Here is a 24539-nt window from a genome sequence, read left to right on the forward strand (position 1 = left end):
CGGCCGGTGGGGCGGGACACGACGGGACAGGGGTCGGGGCGCAGGGCGGGTACTCGGGGGTCTTGGAGGACGTGGGTTCACTCTCGTTTCATTTATCAAAGCAATTTTGAGCAAGAGGCTTGCATTGCAGCTTCTCACCGCTTAATTTAGCATTGTAACTTTGCCTGTGAAATTCAGCCTTCTTTCAAAAAAAGTCCAATTAGATGGCGACTTTGATCTCTATTTTTTTTTAGTTTTTCTATCTATATCTCTATTTTTTTAGTTTTTCACCTGTGAACTATAGATGGGTATTTAACGTATGAAGAGTAGTGCGCAGAAGTTAGAGGCAAATCTTCAACTCACTTCTATCATTACTGCACATGCAAGCATCACATGTATTACCTATATTGTGTATTCAAGGGTCTTCAGACCACGGGAATATTTAAAATCAGCTATGAGTTCTCTTTTCAAAGTGGCTTATGTGATGAAGTCTTCTATGACTTCGTAAGATATTTTATTTAATGATACCACTTTTTATGCATTTTCAGGCATCTCCAGACTGCCAGACTGCAGACACTCTGGGAAATTAAACCAGAAAAACTAACTCCTGGGTGGTTGCATTGTGCTGTGCTTAAGTTTATTTTGTTCGCTTTTGTGTCAAAGCTGTTTATTTTATTGCAGTAAACTTGGCTACGTTTAAGACTGTGCTGTTGACTAGAAACATAAAAGTGCCTTTCAGTGATTTGTAAAACGACGGAAAACATCCACAGCTAACATCCCTCTTCAGGCTCCATCTTCCACGGTGTCTGTCTTGGAGACTGCTGGGGCTGGCAGAGCTGGGGGAAGAGCTGTTGTACGACGAGCTCTCCTGTTGCTCGCCCTTCCTCGCACGCCTGGTGACGGGCCAGCCGCTGCTGCGTGCCTTTGCGACTGCTGGTGCCAGCACCACCGCGAGCATGAGGAGGGCCAAGACAGACACACTCTTGTTCTGCTCTGCTGCAAACAGAGACTGGGACTTCAGCCATGCACTCCAAGATGAAACAAAGACCGTGGAAGCCAGTCGGCACAGAGGGTTACAGAAAACCCAAGTTATCTCGTTTCAAATGGATCGGGGTTGGTTTGAACCTCATGCTGATGTGGGTCCACGCTTTAGCTACACCGTTTGGCACCGGGATTTCCCAGCACTAAGGAAAACCTTAATTCTGACACTCAGCCATGCCGCCATTAGATCCTGCCTACCAGAATAGTTAGCTTTAAAAATATGACACTCGGGTTTTTTTCCAAGTAGCTTCCCTTTCACAGAGTTCACCAAATGCTTTGAACAACTCGAGTGAATTAAGCTATTGAAGTGCAAAGTAATATAACAGCAAAGAGCATTATTGCTGAAATATGGAAAGCAAAACCATGGTCTTAACTTGTTCAGGTTTGAAGAGGTTATTGGGGGCAGTGTATAAAGCAAAGCAAATTAGGTCAGACTGGGATTCACCATATTCACAATAGTTGAAGTGCTAGTCTGTCAACAATTGTTTTTAAGCACCATCTTGGGTACTATTAATTCCAGGATAGATACTGTCTCACAGCAAATACTCTTCTCAGACATCATGCACTTCCGCTGTCTGGGAAGAAATGCATCTTCACACAGAAATAGTTACTGCTGCTTTTTATTTAAAGATTTTTTCATTCTTCAGATGGTTTTAGATGGCCTACAGCCATCTTCACGCAACTGTGTTTGTGTTCTCTCCGACCAGTGGAAACCCCACCCACTCTTACCCATCCTGCTGGAACAAGATGCGTTTTTTAAAAATATAACTTCTAGATACTATTTAAATTTAATTCAGTTATTTCCAGGCAATGAGACACCATAAAGCTTACTGGTATTTAAATGCCTCGATGGAGCTCTTAGAGTGACTTTGTTATGTATCCTAACTGTACTATAGCTCAACCTCCTTGAAATATATTCTAATATTACATACACAGTATTCAAATCACCAGCACATATGAATCTCAGACAATTTCTTGCTTTAACAGCACCTTATATATAATTAAAACTTTAGATATAATGATTTCTGTGATGTCTAGAAATGCCTTAGTTCCTTAGTGTGATCTCTTACCAGAGTCTCCCACTGGTGCAAAATGCTAATGAAGCCATCAGGTGGAATCCCTGTGAGAAGATCCAGCTCAGGACCAGGGCCTCAGTTACACAAATCTTAGTTTTTCTGTATGTGCCTGTCAGCAAATTGTCACCAAAAAAGGTAAGCAGTGGCAGGGGGACTCAGAATAATTCCTGAAATTACTCTTAAATGCATTTTAAATTGACTTTCATGTTGATTTCACAACACATTTATGCAGCAGGCTGTAAAATCTCTAGTATATATTTATTCCATTGCCAGTAAAATGATTTTTTTAAAGCATTTTGGATCCTCATCAGTTTGTATCTACGTTAACATTTGAAATGGAGCTGTTCACAACAAACTGATTTAGTATGAATCTGGTAACATGCTTTACACCTTAGTATACACGCACCAAATAAGACTCTGAGCCTTATACACTGTTTCATGTAGAGCCCTCATAGTCAGTATTTCTTTAAAACGTCCCATGAATTTGCATTTCTTCTTCCTACAGGTGATTTGCCTTTATACCAAAGGCTTGTTTTTTGTAATAAGTATTTACAAGTCCAGTGGGAAACAACAGGCAATGCAGTGATCGCTTCAGAATCAGATCCTAAATACCTACATTTCTCTGAGGCAAGGGGGAAAGAGAACACCACATTTGATATAGTTGATGTCTGTACATCATGTTTCATGTTTTGAAAGAGAATGTTATTCCTGTCTTACTGGCAAAATCCAAACAATCTTTGCTCAGGTAGGATATTCTCAAGAGATCTGAGGGTCTGGTGTGAATGTTCACCTTTTATCTTCTATTTCACTATAAAAGGTGTCCTCCTTTTTCCAGTCAAATCCCTTATTTAACCTTTATTTATTCTAAAAATTCCATCTGTGGGAATTTGTGCAACACTATCATCCAGCTTCGGAGAGAACTAAATGAAGATAATGCTCACAACTTGCATCCTATTTTCTAGGTGGGAAAATGCCTCCAAGCACAGTGTTCCATTTTGGTGGGAGAGTTTTTTGGTCCTTTCTAGTGAGAGTGGTGGTTTTTCCCCAGTGGCACACTCCTGTGAACGTACCCAACAATGCATATGCTCAGAAAAAGGCAGCTGTTTTGCTCCAGGAGAGCAAAAGATGCAAAGAGGAGAGCACTCTTGCTATTTGGAGTGTTAGGTGAAGCACACTGCATCAGGTAGGAGGGGTGAAGCATGCAGCAAACACTGAATGGGAACCTAAGTGTTTGCATCTCCCTAAAGTGAGCCAGTGAGTGGATCATACTTAAGCCACAAGTAGCAGAAAACACTGCGAGAAGGAAAAATGTATAGAAAAAACTCCTGTATTTGAAATGCTCGTTAGCTATACAGAGACAAAATTAAAATTACAAATCAATCCTACCCTCTTTTATCTATTTATCATTGTTAGGAAGAGAAGGAGGAACTAAATGGAGACTAAAACTCAGAGAACTAGTTGCTAAACTTCTGTGAGTTCAGGACAGATTGAAGTTCATGGGAGATCCAGTGCTGAAGGCAAAACTGCAGAATTTGATCTACACAGAGGAAGGAAAGGAAGTGAAATAAAGACTAACTGGGTTGAATCATAAAATCTTCAATGATCTGAAAGAAAGTAGTAAGTAGGTCAGATTGCTAAATTACAAATAAATGTACAGACTACGTATAGACAAAACCAGAAAGATAAGGTCCCAAAATGTTGGAAAATTGGATTTAAAAGATAGCAAGGCTATTGGAAAGATGCATAGTGAGAATAGGAAGGAAAAAACTGTTCTGTCATTTCACAGAGGGGAAATCTATTTAATCATCACCTAATGACTGAGATGCTGAGACTCCAGTATCCTTAATGCCTTTTCCAACCTCAGTCTTCAGTTTAAGAAAGAAAATGTGATTTCACTATTAGCAGTACTGACAAAGGTCGAAGAGCTTGGCCTAGAAAAATGAAGAAATAGACTGGAAAATACTAGGTAAGCTAAAGATTTTTTGACAGATTGGACCTGATAAAACTCCTTTAGCGTTCAAGCAACGTTAGAGCTGCTACTGATTACCTCCAAGAATCAATAGAGAATGAGTGAGGTTCCAGAAAACTTGAAAAGGATTGCCTGTCTCTCAAAGGGTGAAGGGAAAGAGCTCTACAAACTGGTTAGACTAGTTAGTTTCTCAAAAACTAGTTAGTTTCTCAAAAAAAAAAAAAAAGGTAATCCAACCATTTGCAAGAGTCTAGAAAGTAAAGATAGAAGAAGTAAAGCATGAGTTTGTCAGTAACAAATAATACCACATCAATCTAATTCACTTCTACCAGATGGTAACAGGATTCATGGATAGGGTAGAAAGAGTGAGGATCATAGGGTTTCACAAAATGTGCTCTTAACCGAAAAAAAAAAAAAAAAGTCTAGACAAGCATATGAGTGCAAAATTAGTTGGAAATAATTAGTAGTCTCAAGATGAAAGGATATACAGAATGGGATTTCGCTGAGATCTGTCTTGGATCCAGAACTATTCAGTACTTTCATCAGTATCTTTGATGACTGAGCAGAGTACACTTACTCACATTTGCAGACTGCATCTACAGGAAGAGGCTCCAACTATGCTGGAGCGCAGCATTACGATTCATAAGGATCTTGACAGACTGGAGAAACTGAAATGCCACCGAATACGGAGAAACAGAAGGTTCTACACATACAAAGGAATAATCAGCTGCACAAGTACGTACCAGGATAAAAAAGCAGTTCTTCAGGAAAGAGATTATGGATCATGAGCAGTGCTAGGCTATCTTGTATTATGCTGATGCTGGAATGCATAAATAGGAGTATCATAAGATAACGAAAAAATCATTTTACAGAATAGCCTGCTCAGTTTTCAGGTCTAAACTCCAGGATAGCTGAGAACACAAAAATATTGAGAGGAAAGAGACAAAACTGGCAAAGGATTCCAAAAACCAAAATTACAAGGTAAGGTAGAAGGGACAGGGGCTCTCTGGCCTGAAGAGAAGAGTGAGGGCAGGCAGAGGTGTTCACCTACATCAAGAGGAAAGGGAGAGCCTGCTCTCCACGTGTGTCAGTTAAGTTAGGTATTAGGAAACTTCCTGCTTGCCAAACCAGTTTAAAACAGACTGTATGCCACTCAGAGACACCACAAGACAAGGACCTAGACAGCCTCTCAAAATCCCTTCCAACACTGGTTTCTTCCTCTGCTACAGTTGTAACTAAAGCAGTGATTACCCTTTGTTCCTTGTTTTCAGATTTTGCTAGTTTAAGTGACTGACCATAATGAGTAGTCTGGAGCAGCTGTAAACACGAAGCCCTTCCCATCCTTTCACACCCCTCTGCAAGCATACTAAATGGCCTGGTGGGACAGTAACCCGGCAGTATGCGCAGGCACATTATGTCCCCTATGCTTCAGAGAGCATTTTCCAGTTGAGCTCACTGTCTCAATACCAAATTTAATAATATTTTGATATTATTACAGTCTGCAAACAGCCCTCAAAAAGAAGTAGGCATATTTCAGGAGGGGAGTGACATTCCAGAACAATAAGCCAGTGGAGTTAGTTTTTCTGGATGTGCTGAGGTGGCTCACAACACAGTTTTGCACAGTAGTATTATTAATTCAAAAATGGTGATAAAAAAAATAAATGTAATAGCAAGAATCACAACTCCCAGGCAAAAAAAATTAATAAAAAGACAATATGATCACAATTCTTCAGATTTCCTAACTTGTGTTTGCTTTGTGCCTGTCCAGCAGGTTTGATTTGTATTTTCTTTGCCTTTGATTAAAGAAAAAAAATGGTAACCTGATTCTGCCCTCATTTAAGTTTAAATAAGATCATATATCCTTCAATGAAATTAAAGATATTACATACCAGTATAAAACAGATCTAAATGAGCAGAATCAGATACCTGATGTATTTATACATTAAGAAAATAACATAAATATCTCACAATATCAAATAAGCACTGCACATCCTTTTAAAATTGTGATCATTTATGAGCAAAGGAACATTTGAAAATGCAGGTATGCTGCTAACACCTGCATGAATTATTTCATAGAATAATAAAACTTTATATTAGCAAGATAATTATTACTGGATGCATTCTATTATTCCATGTTTCCTGCCTTCTAAGGAAGGCTCAGCAACATACTGATCTTGTATACGGCTTATTCTTATTTGTTCCTCTGAGCCCTCACCTTTGCAGCCTCCCTGTTCAAGGGTATTCAAGTAACACCTATGTTTCTGAAATGGCTATAAAAGAAACAAAGCCGAGAATTCCCAGAAAATTATTTTAGCGTACTGCGGTAAATATCAGCCACTTAAAGAGATATTATCTAGGGGATAGCAAAAGTGATTTCATGTATCAGAAAGTTGCCTGTGTGATGGTGTCAATGTTCATTACATTACAAATCTTGCAGAAATAACACAGAAAAAAGAAGTCAAGGTAATTTTTTTTTTAATATGAGAAAATTAGACTTAGAAAATTATCACTTATATTCATTTCTGCAAACATTTGTATGCAAATGCAGTCATCCTGCGATGCATCTAATAATTCCAAAGTCAGATAATTGTTTTAACTTCACATTAAAAATATGAAAATATAATATAAACATATCAAAACATTTGGCAACAAAGTCTGTGTAATACTGTGTTTTGGGATTACAGGCTCACTTTTAAAATCTTGTATGTTCCTCTGCAACATTTAATATTTTCTGAAAAGAAAATGGATTAAGAAACAATACTTCAGAATGCACAGCAGGTTCTCTTCTTACTTTCATTTAGAGCCACAACATCTAAGTCATATAATACACAGGTTTTCTGTAAAACAAACAAAAGCAAACAATTAAGATAACTAGAACACAACAGTTGAAAAGCTTAAATTTTCACATATTTTAATACGTAAAAGGTTTGGTGGAGTCACTAGATATATTTTTCCTTTGAATATTTAATTAAAAGATTGCAGTTTTCTAATAAATTAGATGGAGACTGATGCCCATGCAAGTCCCAGCTTGGTATATTTACATTCTTTAGCTGCCTCAAACATCTCTCCTACCTCTGAACATGACAGATGATAGAAAGTACCTTTTGAGGAGACACTACAGAGCATATGGACTGATCTTGTAAATCTTTACTCACATTAATTGTTCTAGATGTACAGGTTATTCTGCTGACTACAACAATTTTCACTAATTTGCAGTTAAGTACACTAATCTTTGAAATACTGAGCATGGGGTGCAAAAATCCAGTGGAAAGGAATAGGGAAATACAGAACATCAGTACCCATAAAAAAAGGCATGGGCTATTAATTGTTATAAAGGATGTTAACTTGTTCTGTGAAATTCACTAAAACTCTCTATTTTCTTGCCTCTATTTATTAACCAGGAATACCCCAAATGGAAACTACTCAGTCTTTATCAAGATAAACTATGAAAATAACATTCCGCCCTTGTAAAACATTTATGTTCTGATTGAAAAAAAAAAAATTTAAAAAAATCAGCAAAACCAGGACTCTTCCTTTCAGCAATAAACTCAACTAGATAATTAGTGCTGAACAGAGACACAATCAAACTCAGTTGTGCAATACAGTACATGTTGCAATCTTGTACTCTAGAACTATGAACACTGAACCCTGAACTCAGGCACAAAGACATAGAGAATAATGTCACATGTCTAGGAGAAAAAAAACTCCTAATTTCTCTACTTGCCATTCTCCTGCCTGCTTTTTGGCAGGTTTACCAAGTATATAATGATATACAGAGAATAAAGTGCAACCACTGGATTCACCACATTCCTCTCAACCCAAATCCAACAGCCATAATGAGCCATCTCTGACAATAAAGACAAGCTTCCAGAGAGGATAGCGATCTAAGCTGCATGTCATGAAATTCAAAGCACAGGAAAAAAAAAAGAAAAAAGAAGAGGAGAAAAAAAGCCAACATGTAGTACAATGCTAATCATAGTATCAGAATCGAGAACTTACACATACAATGTTGCTGGGTAGTTGAACATTGACTACATCCAGAAAGGTTCAACTAAAATTACTTAGCTAAACCAAAATGGGGGGAAAATAAAAGGTTCCCCCATAAGCCCTGTGCCTCTTTGGCTGAGAATATTTAAGGCTACCTATAATTCTGGAGAAGAAGCATGAAATTTGTTTCATTTTTCCTTCTGTAGCCACAGTTTTAGCTCTCCCAGTGTGTTGGCTGCCCTGTGCCAGGACCATCCCCATGAAGAGAGAGGCTGAGCCCATTTCTCCCTGGGGCTGCAAGGAGGCTTCCACAGTGCACACTGCTGGGGGAGAAGATGAAACACCCGAGAAGGGATCAGAAGTGATGGACAGAGTCAGGAGCAGAGGGCAGGAAAGGTATCGCAGTGTCTAAAGCTCAGGATGGATGCCGAAGCTGTCATCAATAAAATTATTAACACTTATGTTCTGACTCTAGGGCACTAGAAGATGGTGACTTACTGATTTTAGGAATTACTTGTCATCAGTCACATATAAATAATGTATGAAGAAATACAGCATGAGCATTTTTACTTGTTCTTTTGTTGGAGTGACAAGTACCAACAGAAATAACATTTTTATTATCCTTCAGAGTTCACACAAATTTCAACATGCAGCTTCCTAACTTCTCATTTTAATTTTTTACACAGTTGTGTAAAGTGCTTGAGTACAGGCATAAGCCATTATGATCTGTGCTAGGTGGAAACATTTGATAGTTTTCAAGCGTAGACAGTAAAGTATAAAGACCTTTTAAAAAGCGGGAGCAAGGCAGAATCAAAAGTACACAACTATAACCTTGTCATCTCAAGGAACAAGACACCACTCTGGTTTAGAGATAAGGTTCTGGGGTGGGGGGGGAAGCTTTGGAAGATAATAGTATAGTAAGAGGTTTAACTTCAGTCTACTGAGACCAAGAAATAGCACTGAGCATTGATCAGTGTGGACATAAACTTAAGTAGGTTTTGTTTCACCCCTGGTTTTTCTTCAGAAGAAAAAAATTCAGTTTAAGGAGTAAGAGAGTTCTAGAAAACACCCTGTTTGAACAATTTCAGAATTCAGGTTTTGCTTACTTTACTTTAAACAGGTAATTTGAAAGTGTTGCTTTCCCATTAAAGGGAAGAAACTTGAATATTCCTTAAACACTGAAGATGCTTATTTGCAAAGATTTTACTACTTAATAGTACTTTTGGGTTGCAAGTTAAGCTGCTCATGTATCCTTAGCAAGGACTGTCAATACTGTAAGTGATTAAGAATGGTGAAACCTATTTGACAATGAAATGGTTCATATAATCTGTAAAATCATTATCTGAGAGTAGTTCATCAACAAATTAGGCAGGACAGATTAACAAGAACCACCTCTCCACAAATAAAGAAGAGGTAATTGTTTTAAAAGCCATTTAGAAGTTGAGGACTTTAAGAATCACTTCAGTTTGATAAGACTATTCCATGCACGATCTTCATCAAGCAAATAAGGGCCTGGAATTAATTTAAGCAAATGTGATATACACACATTTAAAAAGTGCACATTCATAACCTGAAGAGATACTACAAGTCCTGCATAAAATACCAAAGCAGTGACTGGGCAATCCCATGTAGTGATCAACTTCAGCTAAACCTTGGAAAAGGTGGGGCACCCTCCTCTCCGGAAATTACAGCAGGGAGGTATGCAAATCTCTCCCACCTGTGAGAACAAGGCAGGCAGCATTCCTTCTTCAGGGCTCCGTGAACACTAATACTTCCAGCTCACATTTCAGCTTAGCCTGTTGTAACTCACTCCCCAACAAACCAGCCAACAAACAGCAGAAAACTGTGAAAAGGTGAGAAGAACTAAAATGGTACCAAGAAACTTGAGTTTTCACTTAAGCATCTTGGGCAAAGCGGGGTTTTGAAAATACAGCCACAGACACAGATGCCACTATACCCTGCAGTGATTTTAGTTGAAACTTCCTGCTATCAAATACTAGTTTTTCTTGTTAAATAGCACAGCAGACATGTCTCACCTAACAGGCAGGCATCTGGTTCAAGCCAGTTTCAAGCTTTCTGCTGTCTCCCGTCCTGGCTGTCCCTCCTCCCCAGCTCTAAGCAGAGTTTGTATCACTGGCATGTAATAGATACCTAACTTCTAGACAAAGGAACTGTGATGAGATAGCTGTGATCCCAAATGTTTTGGGCTTTTTCTTTTTAATCAGAAAAAGAAAGCTAAGTTGGTATACAAAGGAAAATATCAAAAATTAAGAGAAACTATTTGAAAGGCTTCTAATGGAGTAAATTTATAAATCTTCATTAAGGTCTGCTGCTCATTCCTTGCTATAAACTGCTCAGATTAGCAGTGCCCCAAGTCAGACTCACCTACTCTAGCACCAGTTCTTGGTATTTTGATACTGTTTTAGTTATTCTGGAGGTGGGATTCACTATGGGTTTGGAAGAATGACAGGATTTTACTCAATGCATTTCAGTGTCCCCAAAGTCAGACTTGGAGTACTTATTGGAAAACTAAGAGTTTTAGAGAAACGAGCAGAAGGGACTGTAAACAAAGTTACTATAATATATAACTTCTTTAAATTCTGGGAATTTTTATTCTCTCTAATGACAAAATGATCATACTTAATTGCTGCAATCATTTTGTTTATATTTAACAGTGATAGTTGACGATGAGTGGCAAAGCATGGCAGAGAACATGCAACCAAGTTCATGTGACTTCTGAGCCTGAACTGCCAGTAGATAGGTAGAGCTGTTACTAAGATCAGTCCTGCCATTTTCTTGACATGTATTTTCCCTGCATTCTGTAATTCAAATTACATGTTCAGAATGAAGACAAACCTTTACCAACAGGAAGGGGCAGGACAGGGCACAAGCAAGAGCCAGGGATATATTAGCAGGGAAAGCAATCACTGGGGGGACAGGGAGAGCACCAGGAAAGGGTATGGGGTCAGGCACAGCAGGATCTAACTGCTGCAGAACACTCTCCTTGAGAAATGGGGATGAAGTCTTTGCTCCCAAAGCCTGCTATTCCACAATGCCTAAAACATCTAACCCACTGGCAAAGTGCAGGTCTCTATCTCCCTCTTCTGTTAACACCATGTAGACTGTAACAATGTTATACTGCAATTAGTTATTCCACAAGCTTGAGAAGACAGCTGTGCTGTTACCCTAAGGTTCCTCAACCCTACAGATCATCTATGTAAGGATTAATCTAGTTCCACCTCAAAAACCCTATTTAAGAGAGCAATCAGGCTTTAAAGTCAAGATCCTGCAGAAGCAGCAAATGCCAGAAGTAAGTCAAGTGTGTAACAGTCCTTTGGTCTCCTGGAGTTTAATTTATTTAACTTTAATCATATGAAACCATACAGGCTGAGATATGGAGTCCTCTATAATCAATGGAGAGAAAAGTACCTCCAGAACACTATTTTATCCTAAAAAGATGCATCTCTTTCCACTGAATATAGACGATTCCAGACAACCAGATCAGTCACAGAAATTTCAGCTGACTAAGGCTGTATGCTAAGATGAATCTCATCCTTTACACTCAAACATTATGACTAAGTTTTGATTTACATGACCTAATTAGATGTTACTGTTTCCAGAGGTACATCTGGCTCATTCCAAGTCCAGAACAGACTTTTTTTTTTTTTTCTTCAATTAAACAAGATAGTGTAGTAAAATTATGCCCTACATTGCACCAGCACTGAGTTGGTACCATTTATCCTCTTTGCTTTAATCTCTGTACCTTGGTTCCCATGTGTGCAATGCTGAGAATGCTAACTAATGTTACTAAGAAGGTTTTAAAGATAAAAATCTAAAATAGATCTAAAATACAGCATTACAAGCATTATGAAAAACCTCATGAAGAAATTAATATTCTGTGGTCAGTACAAGATAAATAAAGGGCAAATAAAGCCTGGGGCTCCATGCATGACTGAGGATAATAAAGAAATACTGAATGTGCACTGCTGGAGACACAGGGATCTTTTGGACAAACTAACAATTCCATGAACCTTGGCAACAATGAAATCCGATTTCCTATGAATTTGGGTCTTGCAGTGAATTAAATTTGATATCTGCGATGCAATCTCCAGCTGGAGTGGCTGGTTGAAGCATTTTTCAGTCTGTCTGTGTAGTCACCTCTGTCTAATACCGTATGAACTAACGCTGGAGGTTTGCCTTCTGCAGAATACTCTGCCTCTCCTGCACCCAGCACCTTATTTTCAAGGAACTCAAAGGAGATTAATTATCTTTTAGTTTGACCTGTCAAATTTGTTTAAATCAGCTAGCAAGTTTCAAAGGTACTTTAGGGGCAAAGGAATGTGATACACAGTGTAATCTCAAAAATCTTGTTGCCATAGGAAGGAAAGATAAAGAGATGAAGGAAGGACAGAACAGAGGCCTGCGACTTCTGAATGTTCATCTGAAATTACATCCAGCTGTTAAATATTAAATGTTATTAAATGGATTTTGATTCTTCTCTGTTCAGCAGATATATGCTTATTTAATGTTACATTAAAATAATCTTAGCAGTCAATCACTCTTGGGAGGTGGGCAGAACATAAGTTTTAGTGAGTTACATAGCAGTCTTCAGAAAACAGCAAAAACTTTCATTTTTTTGAATACAGTTTCCCTCCTTCTGCTCCTAGTTCAGAAAAATACCAACCACCACACCCACAAAGACAGAAATGCAAAGACTTGTAATATTTTTTTAAAAAGCTAGTTGAGAAGAGTACTGCTCGTTAGCCATGAAACCAAGCAACACAAAATTGCAAATACTAACTGCATTCTGGGTGGTATTTGGGGGGGGTTGGTTATTTTTTGAGGACTGACTCACAAGTACAAATATTTCACTGGCAACCAGAAGCATTGTTAAGGAACAGCTGCCATCTATTAATGAACAGGTTTAGGCATATCTGAGACTCCTAAGAATTGTGAATAAATACAATACTGTTGTTATTTGTCAACATGTCTAAGCAAACCTCTGGAATAAGCTGTGTCATTAACATTAATTTCCACTGCAGTCTTTTGAATACAGTCAAATAACTTATTAACTGATTGGTTTGAAAATCTTGAGTTCTCAAAAATATGGCATGACTCCTTAGCTGCTACCCATGTAAGCTGTCAAATAATGACAGATTGTTTTAATGACACTATCCGTGTAAATTAGAGCTGTAGGATTGAGACCTAGCATAGAATGGCTGAGATGATAAAATATCAGAAAGGTCAAGCAGTACTTTAGTTATCTGAATCACTGGGATACAGAAGTCTTCTCTCTTCCTTAAACCCACTACATGTAAAATCACAAAAGAAGAGACAGGAAAACGCAGCAAAAAACTTGCCTTTTTTTTTTTTGGTTATGTCTGACACATTTTAATGTGTTTTTTTACTAGTCCTTCACTGAACCACAACTTACTCTAAATTTCAAGAGAATCATGAAGCTCATTACTTCTGTATGAGCTCTGTAACTCTGGACATTGATCTTGCCCCTCTACAGGAGTGTTTTCTGTAGATTTAGTTACTAAAGAAATGCCCATGATAGATGGTGAATAAGAGCGTATATAAAAAATCCTAGATTTCCTCAGATTAATACAGCCTACTGCAATGTATCTGAAAATGGTCTACTGCCTGCCAGCTTGCCCTGCCTATCTATCTTAATTCTGAATGACCTCCACATCAAAAGCACGGCCATAATAGACTTTTCCAGGGAGTTCCTTAAAAGGAGTTTCCTCTGTGGGACTGGTAAAGCAATGACATGCTTCCACTGAATCATCTCATCAGTCTGGGACAGGTGGTCCTACTGCAGAAGTAAGGGAGGCCCAATATCCTGTCGTCTCAGACACAGGTGTCTTGGGCCAAAACACTGTGCAAAGTTGTATCTCCTTTTTACAATCAGCAAGTATTTTACCACTACAGAAAGAAGGTGCGACTGAAGTGATCTCAGACTGGCATCTATCATGCCATTTTTCACAGCTACTGGTCACACTTCCCACTGCATTTTCCCTTCTCCAAAATTTCATCAGTTAGAGGAGGTTAAAATTCAAGTACTACATTCAGATTTCACAGTTTTGTGAACAAGCAAATTATTTTGTTGAATCTGAAAACCATGATGAAACTGTATGGTAGATTTATTTTTTTTTTTTACTTTGAACTCTTTCTTATCAGGCCAGTGGCAAAACCACTGGGCTAAAGGAGTCCTTGTTTAAATCAACAGATGCATTTCACTAAAAATGGCAAATTATACACCGAAGTAATGGTACGTGATGCCACATCAGGGATTGCAAACATTTCTAGATAAGATGAAAAATGAGACAAACTTGACAAAGGGTCATGGACATATTTTCCAAACACACATACATGTACGCAGAGTGTAGAACTGTATTCTCAAGCAGTTCTAATTAAAGTCATGCAGCGGTATAATATTTTCAGCATGGTCTGAATTTGTTTGCATGTCCACACTACAAAACCCATGAATTTTAATGAAGATGAGTACATATACTAAAGTTCCACTTAAAGTAAAATAAGTGCAGGTTATCTTAATGTGAGAAATATCCAAACATCATTTCTGCACATTGCAGAGAATTCTCTCAGACCTTACTCAAACACACTGTGCAGAAATGCTCCATTCACACATATTTGTCTTTGCAGCAGTTATGATCACAGCTACTGGTTTGTAGTTTTCATGCTTCACACTAACAAATGTGTTGTCTATTTACAGTAGGCAATGTTTTTTTCATTTACAAGAAAATCAGAGTTATCTTATGTGAGACTTTTTGCCAACTATCCAAGGACTTGCCATTATCTTCCTGTTCCGAATGATACTTGACTGTTGAGTTGCTGAGCTGCTTTTTCATGCTAAAGGAATCAAAAGCACTCTTTTTTTCATTTTTTTCCTCCCCCAAAATAACCAGCTACAACTTGTGTTATTCTATAATACGACAGGACCTTGATTTAGAAGCAGTCCAACCCTGAGCTATTATTCTGACCATCCCCTATGGCTACTTAATCAAAACACTGCAACTTGTGACTTTGTCAGTAATTTTGCTCATTTATCTTTATTATGACTTCGAGAGTATTCGGAATGGAAGGTTAGTTTTGTATAACTAATGTTGGTGATGAATGACAATGATAATACGCTGCATGAAGAACATCCATTAATGTCTAAAATAATATTCTACTGTCTAAAAATAAATTGCGATGCAAAACATTTTCAGAGCTAATTAACAATAATTCAGTCCTACAAAAGTATTGCAACTCTTAAGGACCTTTAAGCCAACACACTCGAGGTAGTTAGAGATTCTGATTCTGACAGCTACAATATTGATTTTATCACTAATTAACTCAAATCTTTAGGTCCTAATAACTTCAAAAGCATTAGTGTAAATGATCCAAACAAACAGCTATAAACTTTGGATAAAACATTTGATTGCTGAACACAAAAGGTCCAATCATTCCATCCGCATGAAGCATCTTCACAGTGTGCATATTCTACAGAAACCTACAGGAAAAAGGATCTTTTCAGGCACAGAAGTGAAACTACACTAGAGCTGTTAACCTCCCCCTTGAAGAAAAGCATGAGAAGGAAAGCCACAAATGCAGTTTTCCTGAATTTTCACCTTCTCTCTGAACTGTATTTTACTTGCTTCTGTTCTCTTCTCGCACAATTCTTCTCCCCCATGTTCAGCCTCTTACGTCTACAGCTACAGGATTCCCCCCGAATATTAACTCCATAATGCAAAAACGGTACTGACTGTGCTTTCTTAAACCCTTCTGTATTTAGAACCTTGTTTACCCAATCTGTCAAGAAAAATCTCCCATCTTCTTTCTACACAGAAAAGTAGCCTACCTTTTCCAGTATTTCATTAGTCAAGACTGAGAATGCATCCTCAATGTTTACATTATCTTTAGCACTGGTTTCAAAAAAGGGTATTCCATGTTCCCAAGCAAGCTGAAAAACAAATGTAAGCAATGGGATGAGCAGTCTTTTAAATAAAAACAAAAAAACCCCACTTCCTAATACTAATAACAAGAGATATAGAAGTGTTCTGACAGTTTCTAACATGCTATACAAACACTAAGTAAATGTCAGATCAGTACTCTATATTCATCCCCTGTTTACAAATTGTAGATATCTCTTAAAACATTCTTAATTTTTTGCATTTTCAGAAGAGCTTTTTTACCCTATATTTACTTGTAAATAAGACTAATAAACTCTAGTGGGTCTGTTCTTAATGTTTTGATTTATTTGGAAAATGAACTGTCTCCTAGGCAATTATTTAGAGGAAACTAATGGAGTGCCTGCAGAAAAGTATACATAAAAATGTGACAAAATCTGTAGAAAAAGCATATTAGATGAAATATAAAAAAGAGATGCTCCTTTTTACCAGAGAAAGAGAATCACAGAGATAACAGGCAGACAAAGAACAGATATGTACACAAAAATATATTATGGTTATAGGACAAGAATGAAAATACTTAGAAGAAAAGGGCAGCATAGACTTTACATTGATTGATTTTATTTAATTTACTCATGTCCTCTCATTTCTAGTGTATTTCCCTTACAGATAGCTTAGAGATATGTTGGCATGATGGGGAAAAAAAAAAACAAACCCACAACAAAATTCATAGCTTTTTAAGTTTCTAAATTTTTTCTAATTTATACAGTTAAATACATGGAAAAAAGAAAAACAGTTTCATTGTTGCTTCCCAAGGGATGGGGCCAAGGTAGGAATAATATCTGCCAGAAAAACACAACAGGAGAGTCTATTTATTCCCTTTGCAATGGATCCTTCTTGATACATATCTGGAGAAGACACTCTCAGGAAAAGAAAATACCCTACTGCTTATAATATATAGAAAACCCTGTAATTACTGACCACTTAATGATTTGGAAGGTTCTCCATTAGGATAAAAACTCTAATGTTGTCAGTTATGTTTGCTTTCAATGAGCTCTAGAAGTAACAAAGCAATGCTTTACAAAAAATCCACTATCAGGCATGAAGGTGCAAGAATTGGACTTCAAAGTTTTAATCACACTATAAAAGGTAGGGGAAAAAGTCAGCAAAATGGTTTCTTTTCCAAAATGCTATAAAAAATATAATTTTGAAAATAAGGATGAGATCTGGACTGTTTCTTAAGACAGACTGCTTCATAAGGGATTCTAAAACTCCAGCTGACTGTTATGAACTGTTTTCAGTACTGCCAAGTAAAGTTAACATCGTTTGACTACTGGCAAGCGTGAATGCAAAACAATGATGCGTAATGGTTCGTAAAGAAAAACACAGGCAATAAAAAATGCTGGGCTAATAAAGTGGAGAACACTGGTTTACATCTTATAGAGTACACAGAATCTATTAAATATTCCTTTTTTCTTTCCTGTGTCATGTTACAGATTCTGAGAGGCTGCCTGTGTACAAACTCTGATGAACCATTTTAATCATGGAATCACAGAAATCATTTTGAAAGATAACCCCAATTGAAATGGGACTACTGCCTATACAATATGGGGTCAGCCATGGCTTTGCCTGAGTCTTGAAATCTGCCAGCAATAGAGATTCTACAGCCTTTATGGGACCCTCTTCTATGGCTATACCACCCTTCTAGTGTAAATAGTTCTCTTTATCTCCAACTTGAACCTCCTAAGCCAGGACATGTGTCTGCTGCCCCTTGCTTTATTGCCTGTCTCTACTGAGAAGTCTTACTTATCTCATTGCTCTTGCTACACTTCAACTGCTGTAGACCGAGAACTGCTCTTTAGCCTCCTCTTTACCCGGCTCCCCCAGTTCTCCTCATGGATTACTGGTACTAGACCCCAGTCATCTTTGTGGTTGTCTGCTGGGCCATCTGCAATTTCTAAACACCCTTCTCGGAATGGGAAAGCCAAAGATGGACACAATATTCCATGTTGCCCTGCCAGCACTAAGTAGGGGGACTAATAATCTCCCCAGATCTACCATCCATTATCCTTCTAATGTAGCCAAGCATGCTTTTAAGCAATGAGAGAACACTGTTGACTTAATATTCAAGCTGGTGTTCACTGTAACCCACCAGTCCTTTGCAGCAGGGCAGTGACTCATGTCTAGGATTATTCCATCCCAGGTGTAAATCTCTGCACTTCTTACTGAATTTCATTATGTTTCTGTTGGCCTAGTTCTCAAGTTTATCAAGGTCCTACAGAACTGTTGTTCTCCCATTTGGTATGCCAGTCACACCCCTTAACCTCATGTTACATGCAAATCTCCTTGTGGCATCAGCCAGATCACTGATGTTGAACAACGTGAGCCCCACTATATACCCCTGATATACTCTGCTCATTACTAGCTACCAACCAGACACACAGCCTTCCATCACTGCCCTTTGCCTCTGGTAGTCCAGCCAATTTTCAGCCCCCACTTAATGGTCCACTTGTCTAGCCCACATTTCCTAGCTTCCAAGTGAGGATACCATGGGAGAGGGTGACAAAAGCCTTATGAAATTCAAGATATATCACAACCACCATTATTCCCCTGTCCACACAGTCACTTCCTGGCATTAGAGGGGGCAACCAGGGTGGTGAAGCACAATTTGACTTCTGTCAGATTATCTCTGTGTCCTCTATGTCCTTGGCAGAGGATCTGATGACAACATGCTCCATGAGTTTTCCACTGACTGAAGCAAGGCTGACTATAGTTCTCTGAACCCTCTTTGTTGCCTTATTTAAAGACAGGTATCATGCTGGCATCCTTCTAGTCAACAAGGATCTCTCCCAGCCACCATGATTTTTCAGAGCTGACTGACAGTGACCCCAATCACATTGACCAGCTCTTTCAGCACAACTGGGTATACTTCATCATGTCTACGGATGCATCCAACTTTCCCAAGAAATTTCTAATCTAATGCTTTCTCACTGCTGGCTGACCTGCTCCTTCCCAAACAACGCCAGTACATGCGGAGGTCTGGGAGCAAGCTCCATCTGTGAAGATGAATGCAAAAGAAAAACAAAACAAAACAAAACAAAACAAAATAAAATAAAATAAACCTGAATACCTCAGCCTTCGCATGTTAGTACATTGCTTACTACACCTATCAATGCATCCTCGTTTTCTCTGTATGTGCACAATATTGGTCAAAGAAGATTAATGTATGTATTATTCCAATTCACCTTACATACTTCTAAGTACTGTGGCAAACAAGTCCTCTAAAAATGCAGCTAGTTGGGAAAAACAAACAGTCCAGTGTTAAAGCAGTTGGAAGTATGAACACAGCTTTGGCTGCTCCCTCACAAAAAGAAACTGGAAAGGCATGTTCAAAGGATTTCTTTCTTTTGCCTTTGGGAGCATTTTTAATAGATCCATAAATAAAATACCTAAATACACTGACAAACCTATGGGAATTATGCTACTGGGAAATGCTATTTTATATTATCCTTGAGAACGTTTGGAGATCTCGACTGAAATAAGGTCATATCTTACAATAACAAAGTAATGCCAATAGCTCTTCCAAGGTGAAATTCAATTCAAATTGTTTGGGTTTTTTAACTCCAAATATACTACTTCCTAGCAAAGTGCTGTTATATCTTAGCATTGAATCAGAAAGATGTGTCTGAAATATTCCTAGAACCATGCAAATTTTTTTTTCATTTGTATTGTACCTGTAGAATCAGCTTTGAAGTCAGGCACATGAAGACAGTGAAAGCAAAAAAAAAAAAAAAAAAAAAAAAAAAAAAAAACTTGGCTCTTTCTGTTAGAAAGATTTGACACAAGAGAGATGGCCACATTCTACCAGGTCATAAAATCTTCAACATTTTTATTTATCTTTCAGAGAAAAAGATACTGTTATTGGGGGGGAATGGAGGAGCCCAAGAAGGCAGTTCAAACTTTTCTCGAAGTGAATAAACAGCTATTAATACAAGAAAATACTTCACAGTGTTAAAATTAAATATATTAATTTCTGAGTGATCAAAATTATATAAATACAAAAGAAAACAAACAAAAAAATTCTCAGCATTATATTAGTCTATAAAGAGGCATATGATGGCCACTCATTTACAACAGATTGTTACAGAAATGCCAACATAGATGGTGAGATCCTCAGGGAATCTAGGGGACTTCTCTGCAAAATTCTAAACCGTACAATACTTACAGCTCATACTCACAGGGTAATATGAAATATGTAGCATGAACTGTTATGTGGCAGAGTTAGTATCAAACCATTTTTCCCCTCTTAATATTTTCTTCTTTGGAGTGAGAGGACAATTATTAGCTCTCTCTCTGCTAATGAAATAATTCTCCGGCTGGTTCAGTCAGATTCTTTAGCATTTGTAAATCACATTAGAAGAAGATATAGTTTAAGTGAAGAGTTGCCTTGCCTCAAAGCACAGGAGAAATCTAGAAAGCAGATTCATTGGTGAGGAGGTAATGATTTGTTTCTGAAAAAAATACTACATTAAGAGATATATTGATTGCATAGTTAAGTACACGTAAGTCAGAAAATGTCATGGTTAATACCATATGCAAGACCCTACTACCACCCTCTTGTGCACATGCATCCAGTCACTCTAGATTTCTGACACTGCATTCTTTGAGTGAGAGTATACTTGTATTTTTCAGCAACATTATTCCTTGTACACAGATATAGTATATTAACATTGAAAATGTCTTGCATACAAACAAGGACCTTTCGAAAGTTTCTATCTGTAATGTTGTTGAAAATGTGGCACTATTTTTTAAAATTACCTAATCTGGGATTATATAAATGGCAAGAAATTATCAGTGTTATCTTCTTTAAACACAAGAGACAGCCTGCCTGATTTACCACGCCTGAAAGCACAATAGAAGGGCTCATTCCAAGTTCCAGACAACAGAGGCATACAGTTTACAGTTGCAAAATGTACAGGTATATAGGACATGCTCTCCTGCAACATGTAGTCATTATTACAATTTCTTCTGCCATAGCATGGCTCCTGGATTTCCTATTTGGTTCTCAGTGAGAGTAATTTGCCATCGCCTTTAAAACAGCACTCCCCACTTAACACCAGTTCTTCCCCTACACATGGTCTGTAGGTATAAAGTATACTGTAGTCTCAGATGTACGACAGATACTCAGAACTAGGGGAGCTAGATGTTCCCTAAATGTATCTGTCCAGTATTATTTAGGGCTATTCAAAGACAATGCAGATCACAGTGCACAGTCTGCCAAAATAGTTCTTTACAGTCAGGCTACAGCAAAAAAATAATTGATGGGTGCATCAGGTACCAGAAAAACTATGCAGAATGTATTATGCACTGTATTTTAGAATTCACATTAAAACAGTACTCTGAAAATGGAGACCCTAAAATATTTTTAGTTTTAATTCAGAATATAAGACTTCTATCATAACACCTAAAACTTTTAAAGTACATTTTAACCATTAAAATAGGTATTGTAAAGAGATCAGCTAGGGAGTTATTTAATGCATTTCTGCTCATATATTAAAAAAACCCAACCACTCCAGAACTCCACAGCCATTTTTCTAGAGCAATTTCTAATTGAATTTTTGAAATTCAGGAGCTTTTTATTATTTTCAGTGTAACAGCTCACAGTCACATACTGAAATACTCAGAAGAACCCAAGGAAAGTACCAGTGATCAATGATACCTTTTCTCCTTTATGCTTTGGAACTACACGTTCTGACTCCTTATCACACTTGTTGCCCAACAGTATTACGTCCACTTCATCACCTGCTTTCTAAAAGAGAACCAGCATTAATAAGTGTCAAGTAAGAAGAAATCAAACAACAAAAGCCCTTCACCTTCAGCTCACACTAACCTTCAACACTTTATTTCCTTGAAAGTAAAGGCTAAATTCTGTCCGACCTTTTCATCTGTGGAAATATTTTCCATCAGTTACTAGGATTCAGAGGAAAACAGCAAGACTGCAAATAGCGGAAAAAAGCAGTTTACAGGTGCAGGGCATAATATGCAACCCCTTTCATAAGATATAAAGTATCTGGTGCATGGGCACCATCTTCTGATGAATACTCCATCTTGAGGCTTTAAAGTGACTGGAAATGCCCCAGATTCACAGACACTATGCTCCCTAAAGTAATAGGTTCATGGATTGGCATATTATTCTGGTCTACATCTAGCACTCACAAGTAAAAAGGAAGGAATCTGCTGCACCTGGAAGAGACCTCTCTGTGCTTCACTTTTGTACAGAGACAGTAAAATTACATTCAAAGTGTTCAAACTAAACATAAAAGCTTAATTATTCCAAGACACTTGGAAGAAGGCAATAGATTTTTAATGAAGTAAAATTTTAAAACCTCATTGATTTCAAAAGGAAGAAAAATCTAGCTTTCTGATCTCATCTCCACCCTTTTGTTCCACTAATCCAGTTACGTACATGGTGACTGAGAAATGCACTAGGTGCCTCACATCAGTGTTATTTTAAGATAAGCCATTGTAACTATACATGACTGTAATAATGACAAAGAAAGAGCACAGTTCTGCAACAGCATGTGGAATCTGTAAACTGACATTTGTTGTGAAAATCATAATATTTAAACCACTTTTGATGCTAAAATAGAAGAACCCAAGGGCCTCAATCTAGAGACAATTAAAGCTAACATGGTCTGTTCCCATGGCTTATATTGTGAAAGTACATGCTCACAGAGTTTCTCTGATGATTCAGCAAGCCTGGTCACAGGCTGCAGGTCTCGCTACAAGGACATTGATGAAACCTCTGATCTCTGTCAAAGTCTTAATTTTTATGACTTTCCCATAAGACAAAACCAGGCACAGACAATCATCTTCCCCAGAGCTCACACACATGGATACAGACACAAATCCATCCCTTCAGAAAATTGCAAAGAAGAATCTCTATTCATTAAAGGATGAGAGAATCATTGGTTTTAGTCTATTCACACTTTTGCAACTAAATTGCTTCATCTGAAGAGTACAACAGTAGGCACACTTTATTAAGGAACACTATTTCAATTTTTTTAATCCACTCTCATTTTAGAGTCAGTTAATCTTATTTCATACCCACATCTGATGTTCAAGATAATGTAGTATTAAAATGAAGTAAATTCATCATAAGAGTACAAAGTACAGGCCTAAAATAATGAATCAATCTAACCTGGATTAACAGACAAAAATGATGGCTGTTTCGGAATGCACTGAAGCTTTACTCATTAAGGTCAATGGTTCTCCTACATAAAATTACATACATCAGTCCCTAAAACAGGGTAAATAGACAATTTAATCTCATCACATAACCAACTTTTTAAGAATGTATGTAGCTGAAGGTTTTACAAGGAACATTTGACTTTACTGTGAAGTATAAGGTCAAAGGGAAATACTAGCATGCTTTCTGTACAAAACCATGAAATCCATCCTGTACCTGCAGAGTACAGCACAAATTTTTGCAGTAGGAGTGTTCTTTCTAAACAACTTCAAATAGTAACAAAATTTAAAGGAGGTTAGGGACACCAAGCCAGTAAATATTTATTTCAGCAAATAACTATTATTTCTACATTAATACAATGTAATAATGTATTTTCTCCTTGACTGGATCCTCCACCAAAGGACTGCAAGTACTTTTTTTTTTTTTTTTTTTTTTTTTAAAGATGGTATCTTGCAGTTTCTTGCTTTTAGAAAACTAAAGAATATACACCAAATTATGTCCATTTTAAGTTTCAAAACCTGAATGTAGATGAAGTCAATACGACTAGGCAGAAGTTTGACCATGTGCTCAATTGGCATAAAAACTGCAGAGGTACACTGATTTGAATTTGCCAAAAATACGTCTCTTCAGTGCTTTCAAAAGATCCCTGTTTATTTTCATCCTCTTTTATTTATAGCTTAGGAATAAGCTTTCCAAATGCAAAATCTATAGCTAAAAAGAGGATGGTTATTTTACAGTTGTTAAGATGCTATTATGCAAGTCAGCACTGACTAAGCTAATAGAGTCAGGAAACATTTGTTTCTCATGTCATGGAAAAATACTATTAAAAATTTCATCAATTTCATGGCAAGGAAAACTTTTTTTGAAAGTGTTTTCCTTTGGTATCTCAAAAATACATACAGAGTTTTGGTTCAATCTCTTAAGTTTTTCTTCTGGTTTTAACATTTCAAAGTTCACATTTTACTGAAACTTAAAATAAAAATAATCTGAACTCAGAGAAAACCTACCCTACTTTTTTTTAAAAAAAAAAAAAATCCAAAGAGGAAATATCAGCACTACATTTCTCTCCAAAAATTGAAGTTGAGACTGAACAAGTTTTTTTGAAGAGTCATCAGGTTTCAGAACAAGGAGCCAGGCTTCTGTGACCGGTGGCCACAGGAGGGAGCAGTGCCAGAGCCTCAAACACAGCGGTGCCAGGGCCCCGACTAGGCACACCGGACTCGCACACCGTGATAGCAGCCAGCCATCCACGCCCTGAACTAACTCCAGTACCGCTCAACTTTCACCTACCCTGTGCACCCAACCAGGTAAATACCCAACTTCTT

General features: G+C 37.6%; 2 protein-coding genes across 2 annotated transcripts in view; both read right to left on the reverse strand.

Annotated features, from left to right (window-relative positions):
• The window catches only part of GAREM1 (GRB2 associated regulator of MAPK1 subtype 1), a 101525-nt gene extending 100521 nt beyond the window's left edge, over positions 1 to 1004 (reverse strand). The window contains exon 1 of the mRNA XM_026841454.1: positions 755 to 1004. Within this exon, the coding sequence (XP_026697255.1) occupies positions 755 to 1004 (250 nt within the window). The remainder of the gene's footprint in view (positions 1 to 754) is intronic.
• Positions 1005 to 2215: 1211 nt separating this feature from the next.
• LOC113476125 (ras-related protein Rab-10-like) overlaps positions 2216 to 24539 on the reverse strand; it is a 30811-nt gene continuing 8487 nt past the window's right edge. Inside the window, exons 4-7 of the mRNA XM_026841455.1 lie at positions 21685 to 21774; positions 15917 to 16018; positions 4809 to 6902; positions 2216 to 3700 (exon numbers count right to left, since the gene is read on the reverse strand). Coding sequence (XP_026697256.1) covers positions 6828 to 6902; positions 15917 to 16018; positions 21685 to 21774 — 267 coding nt within the window. The 3' untranslated portion in view covers positions 2216 to 3700; positions 4809 to 6827. The remainder of the gene's footprint in view (positions 3701 to 4808; positions 6903 to 15916; positions 16019 to 21684; positions 21775 to 24539) is intronic.

Source organism: Athene cunicularia (assembly GCF_003259725.1).
Source record: "Athene cunicularia isolate RWA chromosome 2 unlocalized genomic scaffold, athCun1 chr2_part1, whole genome shotgun sequence".
NCBI classification, from domain to species: Eukaryota; Metazoa; Chordata; class Aves; order Strigiformes; family Strigidae; genus Athene; species Athene cunicularia.